At 43.7% G+C, this 7,719-nt stretch overlaps 2 protein-coding genes across 2 annotated transcripts in view; both read left to right on the top strand.

Annotated features, from left to right (window-relative positions):
- The window catches only part of LOC119430394 (zinc finger protein 554), a 25,858-nt gene extending 19,852 nt beyond the window's left edge, over positions 1–6,006 (top strand). Inside the window, exons 4-5 of the mRNA XM_037697799.1 lie at positions 5,548–5,888; positions 5,971–6,006. Of these exons, the coding sequence (XP_037553727.1) occupies positions 5,548–5,888; positions 5,971–6,006 (377 nt within the window). The remainder of the gene's footprint in view (positions 1–5,547; positions 5,889–5,970) is intronic.
- Positions 6,007–6,428: 422 nt separating this feature from the next.
- On the top strand, positions 6,429–7,483 carry LOC119430393 (gastrula zinc finger protein XlCGF7.1-like). Its single transcript, XM_037697798.1, has 3 exons — positions 6,429–6,648; positions 6,733–7,032; positions 7,467–7,483. The coding sequence occupies exons 1-3, from the start codon at positions 6,429–6,431 to the stop codon at positions 7,481–7,483; spliced, it is 537 nt and encodes a 178-aa protein (XP_037553726.1).
- The last annotated feature ends 236 nt before the right edge of the window (positions 7,484–7,719 follow it).

Raw genomic sequence — 7,719 nt, 5'->3', positions numbered from 1 at the left:
GCTCAGGGGCCGAACATCCAGCAACTAAAGTCATTAGTACTTTCAGTCATCAGTTTTACTGTTTCCTCTCCTGTGTTTAAGTTGTTGCTGTCAACCAGAGATGGCATAGTTACAGTGAAAAACTAACTTACTTAAGTTACTGATTATTTGATTTGGAAAGTAACTAAGTTAGATTACAAGTTACTTTATTAGTTACTTTCAGTAGCTGCTGACGACAACCCTCCTCCACCTCAACATAAAAATTACATTGAGCTTTGCCAATACTTACTTTATTGAAAGTGCATTTTAATGGGAACAAAAACAATGTATCACCTGACATGTAAAGTGGAATTTTAAAACTATTTCAAGGGGAAAAAATACATATTCAAAATAAAAAATGGTCTTTCTTGACTTCATTAAACATACTTTTATAAAAATAAAACAAGTAGTATTTCTTGACTTCTGTATCATAAATAAATATTTCATCCATGTCAAAGTGTCTCCACTGAGTCAATAGACCTATTGTGACGATTGATATCTGCATATGCGTCTTAAGCCCCCAGTATACTGCCACGTACGTCCATACGCAGAGGTACGCACGTACCCCCCAGGGCATGTCCTTGCAAAGCTCAATTTTTACGACCGCATACGTGTACACTAGGAATGTGCGATATGGCATAAAATTCATATCACGATATGTATTGTGAAGGGTGGCGATAACGATATATATCGCAATATGTTTTTGGTATAAAATTGCTAAAAAAAAAAAAGCATAGGGTGTCCTTTTGCCATTATATTTTGAATTAAGAAAATTCCACTACTAGGTCCAGAGAGTTTTTAAATAATAAACAAATCAATTATTAGGCTTCTTTCTTGTAGTGCAAAACAGTGCAAAAGATATCAAATGTAGTTTTAGCCATATGTTTTAAACAAAAGCAAATGTTAACTTTTAACAGTTTCCAGTTTTACTTAATAAATGAACAGAAAAAGAGCAGCATTTTACACTGAAACACTTCATCCTCCAAACCTCTAGTGGGCGCCTCCTTCTGCTTTAATGGAGAGCTGACACAAAATGACTCTGTGACTTTGACCAGAGGGTCTCGCAGTAAAATCACACAACACAGCGTTCTTATCACAGATCAGAGAGCAGGTTTCTCTAAAGCTGACCAACGCTTACTTTAACTTACGATGGGAAAAAAAAAACTTTAGACGGAACACATAGTTTTGTGCATGCGTCAGAATACGGCAACACTACGGCAAGCCGGCTGTAGTTAGCTTGTAGCTTCGCTACTTAGCTATCGAAGAAAAGACTTTAACGCCACTTGCGCACAGTTTTTAACTAAAAAAAAGTAACGATTAAATCTGTCAGGGCTGTCTTTACACTTGAGCACCACTTACGCACACTTTTCAACTAAATAAAAGTAACGATTAAACTGACAACTCTGATTTTACATCAGACACAGCATTACTGCGGTTAGCCGGTAGAAGACAGATCTCTATCGTAGGCTAAATGTCTATCGTTTCTACCGTGTAACGTTTATATCGCGCATTCCTAGTGTACACGGTGTTGCACAATAAACTGCCCATCGACGGACTGTTTTGTATGCAACACCAATGTATTAAATTCCTTCTTCATCCCTGATCTGGCCTTTTCTTTTGTTTTTTGCCAAGAGGCAGTCTCTTCCTCCTCCGTTGATGTCATGACTGAAATGGTGAGAAATGAAGGAATTTGTCACGAGCGAATTAAACTCAGGTCCAGCATGGCTGCAGGAGGGTCCGGAGATTTCCTGGTGGGCTGGTCTGATGTGTGGGCTGTAGAGCCAGCGCTTCCTGTTTTTTTTTATTTTTTAGATCTTTTTATTAACAACATATAAACACAGAACACCGCTGCGGCTGAGGCTGCCAGCGCTCGCTTTTTTTTCTTTTTTCCGACCTGTCAATCAATCCAGTAGACGTGTCAGCAAATGACCAATCGGCGACCTCAATTTGTCCCGAAGGTAAACGCCCCTTGTTTGTGAAGCTGCTCTGCAGCTGCTCGGGGTGAACGCTGGAGTATGAAGTCTGAACCCTCTGCGTACAGTACACGTGTACGTACGCGTGAACAGACATACGCGGCAGTATACTGGAGGCTTAAGGCCTCAAATTGGTTTGGGATTTTTTTGGCTGACACAAGACTAGAATCCAGGGTTTCTCTGATGTAAATAGTGACCCCCCCCCCCCCCTCTTTTTTTTTTTTGACTATCACAGTGATAGATGTTAAATCCACTGGTTGCCAGGCCATTATTCAGGACAGATTTGTTCAGCCAGGATTCAGAAATGTCGATTACATCAGTCCCAGAAGAACGGACCAGAATTTTCAAAGTGGCAAGTTTTCTCAAAAGACTACGTGTGTTTACATGCAGAAAATGAAGAAGTCCTGACATGCTTTTAAAATTATTTGGTGTGCTGTAATGAGTGGGGGTTCCAGGGTTGGGCTGAATCCCTGAGAACAGTAACAACAATATTATCAGACATTTTCTTGTGTTTCTTGTGACTGGTGTGTAATTACAGGAGTTAATAGTGTGACAATTAGCCCCCATAATCGAACCATGAGGAAAGTTAAAAAGACATGATTACCCAGAAACAATGAAGATTGCAGGGAGAGGCGGATCCAGATGTGTCAACAATGTTCAGTGACTCCAGATAGTCAGAGCTCTGAAAATGATGGGAAAATTGTGACTGATGCAGAAAAGTCTCACACCAGACAGCTTCGCAGATCAGATGGGCCAACGGGTCCAACGTTGTGGTCCAACTAGAATTTGAATTGGGCTGAGGGGAGCACCCCTGTGAAGATGAATCGCACCAGCTGCTGCAGCTGCTCTCATGATGAACAGATGGTGGGTTCAGTACCAACAGGCATAAGCTGATATTCCACAACAAATGGAAAAGCGTGGTCCTGACTTGGTTCGGATCAACAGAGGACAACAGTGTGATCCAGGAACAAACTCAGCTGACCCGTTCTGAACCGGAGGACCCGCACGGATCAAAATTATTATCCAGGTGAGTTTTAGAAGCCCAGCAGAACTCTAATGCAGACTCCGGTTTTCTTTCGATCAGTTGCTCCTGCTCATCAACGCTGCTCCTCGGCGCTTCACAGCACGAGAGCTTCCTCCAGACAGACAAGGATGAGAACTGACTGGAGAGGCTGATGTCGTCCTTGGCTCGTTTGTTCTAGTCCTGTTCCGTCATGAACTCCGGGCGAATCTCATCCACCCCTGGGGCCCTGCCACCAAGGAGCTTTTTAACCACCTCGGTGACCTCAGCACCAGAGATTGGAGGGCCCGACCCAGAGTCCCCAGGCTCCACTTCCTCAGTGGAAGACGTGCTGGTGAGATTGAGGAGGTCTTCAAAGTATTCTGCCCACCGACCCACAACATCCTGTGTTGAGGTCAGTAGCACACCACTCCCACTATAAACAATGTTGGTGGCGTACCGCTTCCCCCCCCTGAGATGCCAGATGGTGGACCTGAATCGACTCGAAGCCGTATGGAAGTCATTCTCCATGGCCTCTCCGAACTCCTCCCATGCCCGAGTTTTTGCCTCAGCGACCACCCGAGCCTCATGTTGCTTGGACTGCCAGTACCCATCAGCTGCTTCCGGGTCCCACAGGCCAAAAAGGCCCAATAGGACTCCTTCTTCAGCCTGACAGCATCCCTCACCGACGGTGTCCACTACCGGGTTCGAGGGTTGCTGCCGCGATAGGTACCGACAACCTTGCACCCGCAGCTCCGGTAAGCTGCCTCGACAATAGAGGCACGGAACATGGCCCACTCAGACTCAATGTCCCCCACCTTCCCCGGAACATGTTCGAAGTTCTCCCGGAGGTGGGAGTTAAAACGCCGTCTCACAGGAGACTCTGCCAGATGTTCCCAGCAAACCCGTCTGACCGGCATCCTCCCCCACCATCGGAGCCAACTCACCACCAGGTAGTGATCAGTGGACAGCCCCACCCCTCTCTTCACCCGAGTGTCCAAGACATGTGGCCGCAAATCAGATGAGACGATGACAAAGTCGATCATCGAACTGCGGCCTAGGGTGTCCTGGTGCCAAGAGCACATATGGACACCCTTATGCTTGAACATGGTGTTCGTTATTTACAATCCATGACGAGCACAGAAGTCCAACAACAGAACACCACTCAGGTTCAGATCGGGGGGGGCCGTTCCTCCCAACCACACCCCTCCAGGTCTCACTGTCATTGCCCACGTGAGCATTGAAGTCCCCCAGCAGAACAAGGGAGTCCCCAGGAGGTGCACTTTCCAGTACCCCCTCCAAGGACTCCAAAAAGGGTGGATAATCTGAACTGCCGTTTGGTGCATAAGCACAAACGACAGTCAGAACCCGTCTCCCCATACGTAGGCGGAGGGAGGCCACCCTCTCATTCACCGGGGTGAACCCCAACACACAGGCACCAAGTTGGGGGTGGGGGGGTGGGGGGGGGCAATAAGTATGCCCACTCCTGCTCAGCGCCTCTCACCAGGGGCAACTCCAGAGTGGAAGAGTGTCCAGCCCCTCTCAAGGAAACTGGTTCCAGAGCCATGTGTAGAGGTGAGTCAGACAATTTCTAGCTGGAATCTCTCAGCCTCACACACCAGCTCAGGCTCCTTCCACACCAGTGAGGTGACATTCCATGTCCCAATAGCCAGCTTCTGTAGCCGAGGATCAGACCGCCAGGGTCCCCGCCCTCGGCCACCACCCATCCCACATTGCACCCGACTCCTTTGGCCCCTCCCACAGGTGGTGAGCCTGACACAGAAAAAATAGTTAACGTTTAAATCCATAAACTGACCGACACAGTTTGGTCTGTGCTATAAAAGAACCTTGGTTCGGTATACAGCCCTAGCTCGGAGTGACCGGTGGGATGGGAGCGGCCTTTCCTGGACCAAAATTATTTTTTTCAGATGGTCTGGCTTTCTGAGTCACTGAACACCACATTCTACTTCAGTGATTGAGTTCTCGTTATTAAAGGTGAATATATTGATTAAGTTGTTGATCAGTAAACTGATCAGCTGGTGCTTTAACGAGTTCAAAAGGAGTAAAAACAGTGTAGTGAATTGAGGAGCAAACTTCACCCTCCTTCCTCCATTCACTTCATATAGGCTACATGGGGCAGCGTGAGAGTAAAATAAACTTTTCATTGTGGAGTTAAACGCTTTGATGTTTGAAACTGAAAATCTTCTGTGCTCTTCCTCACAATCCAAAGGGAGGAAATAAAGATCAATGCAATTAAAACACTTTTTGTTGTTTCAAATTTACTGCATTACTGATAATAATTCAATCAGTTATAATAAGAATCACGACTCTTTATTTTTCTTTCTTCAGCCACCAAATTTTCAGCCTCACTTTTCCAATCTCAGAACAGACAGACAGTATCCCAGAAGGTTTTAGGAAAGGTGTGGTCTCCACCTGCCAAGCTTTGATCGCCTAAAGCAGCAACTTTCAAACCATCTTTGAATTAATCAAATAATTAAAGTGAAATATGATTTCTTACAGTAACAATAATCAGTACTTTCCTTTGTCTGTCTGCAGAACTCCCACAGCATATCTTGAAGGAGGAAAAGATTCTCACTGAGCAGCAGCTCTGTAACCAGGAGAGGAACACCAGTTTGGACCAAGAAAAACCAGAAACTCCACAGATAAAAGAGGACCAAGAAGAACCAGAACCTCCACAGATGAATGAGGACAAAACGGAAGCAAAACCTCCAAAAATCAAAGAGGACCATGATGCACCAGAATTTTCACAGATGATGAAGTACTATGAGGATCCCAATTATCCACTCAATGAAGAGAAACGGGGAACACCAAAACCTCCCAAGGATGAACCAGAATTTCTAGAGATAAAAGAGGAGCCGGAGACTGAAAACTTTATGGTAACCCCTGTATTTAATGAAATAAACCAGTGGGAACTGGAACCAAACTCGGACCAACTCCTTTCACAAAACTCTCCTAAAGTGGAGAACCATGATCAGGAAAGAAGCAGGAATGTAGAGCCAGGATCCTGCAGAGATGAAGAGCCAAAACAAAATGAGACAAATCTACAAACAGGAGGATATGGTGACAATGTGGACCGTCCAAACGTAAAGATAGACCAAACATCGCCTTTATTGTGTATGACTTGTGGAAAAACATTCAGAAACAAATATGATTTAACAGTTCACATGAGACGTCACACAGGTGAGAAGCCTTTCTCATGTCAGACCTGTGGAAAAAGATACTGTGATAGAAAAGGTTTAAAATGCCACATGACAACTCACACAGGTGAGAAGCCTTTCTCATGTGAGACTTGTGGAAAAAGATACTGTGATAGAAAAAGTTTAAAATGCCACATGACAACTCACACAGGTGAGAAACTGTTCCCATGTGAGACCTGTGGAAAAAGATACTGTGATAGAAAAGGTTTAAAATATCACATGACAACTCACACAGGTGAGAAGCCTTTCTCATGTGAGACTTGTGGAAAAAGATACAGTGATAGAAACAGTTTAAAATACCACATGGCAACTCATACAGGTGAGAAACCTTTCTCATGTCAGACCTGTGGAAAAAGATATTGGGATAGAAAAGGTTTAAAATACCACTTGACAACTCACACAGGTGAAAAGCCTTTCTCATGTCAGACCTGTGGAAAAAGTTTTAAACAAAACATTGCTTTAATCAGACACATGACAATTCACACAGGTGAGAGGCCTTTCTCATGTCAGACCTGTGGAAAAGGTTTTTATAAAAACTATGATTTAATCAGACACATGAGAACTCACACAGGTGAGAAGCCTTTCTCATGTCAGACCTGTGGAAAAAGATATTGGGATAGAAAAGGTTTAAAATGCCACATGACAATTCACACAGATGAGAAGCCTTTCTCATGTCAGACCTGTGGAAAAGGTTTTAATAAAAACTATGATTTAATCAGACACATGAGAACTCACACAGGTGAGAAGCCTTTCTCATGTCAGACCTGTGGAAAAAGTTTTAATCAGAAATTTGATTTAAACATACACGTGAAAACTCACACAGGTGAAAATATTTTCTCATGTCAGACCTGTGGAAAAGGTTTTCATAAAAACAGTAATTTAATCAGACACATGAGAACTCACACAGGTGAGAAGCCTTTCTCATGTGAGACCTGTGGAAGAAGTTACGGTGATAAACAAAATTTAAAATACCACATGACAACTCACACAGGTGAGAAGCCTTTCTCATGTGAGACCTGTGGAGAAAGTTACAGTGATAGAACAAGTTTTAAAAACCACATGACAACTCACACCGAATAAAAGCCTTTTACTTTTACTTTATGGAAAAGTTACAGTGAAAACAAAAGTAAACACCACATGAGAATTCAGGTCAAAGACCATTCTCCTGTCAGTCCAGTGGAAAATAATTTATTCAAAAATGTATTTTTATCAGACATGTGAGAAGGTGTAATCTTGTGACTCTTGTAACTTTCTCAGACTTTGGAATTTGCTAAAACTCAGAGTTGACAAGTTGGAGTCAGACATTCATCAAACTGTAGTCCTGTGGGAAAGGTTAAAGGTCATGCCCAATAATTCAGGTACAAATCCAACAATGTTCATTCAGGTCATCTGGATGATTTCTTTTTTTTTGCTGAGATGTTTCATCCTTCATCCAAAGGACTAGATCAGTCAGAGGAGCCACAAACAAACTGAATCCCACAAGCAGGACACTCCCATAGTGGAAAACAAC

The sequence above is a fragment of the Nematolebias whitei genome, chromosome 3 (assembly GCF_014905685.2).
Source record: "Nematolebias whitei isolate Nwh7 chromosome 3, NemWhi1, whole genome shotgun sequence".
Lineage (NCBI taxonomy): Eukaryota > Metazoa > Chordata > Actinopteri > Cyprinodontiformes > Rivulidae > Nematolebias > Nematolebias whitei.
The sequence above is the reverse complement of the archived record's forward strand: the minus strand, read 5'-3'. Positions and strand labels throughout refer to the sequence as shown.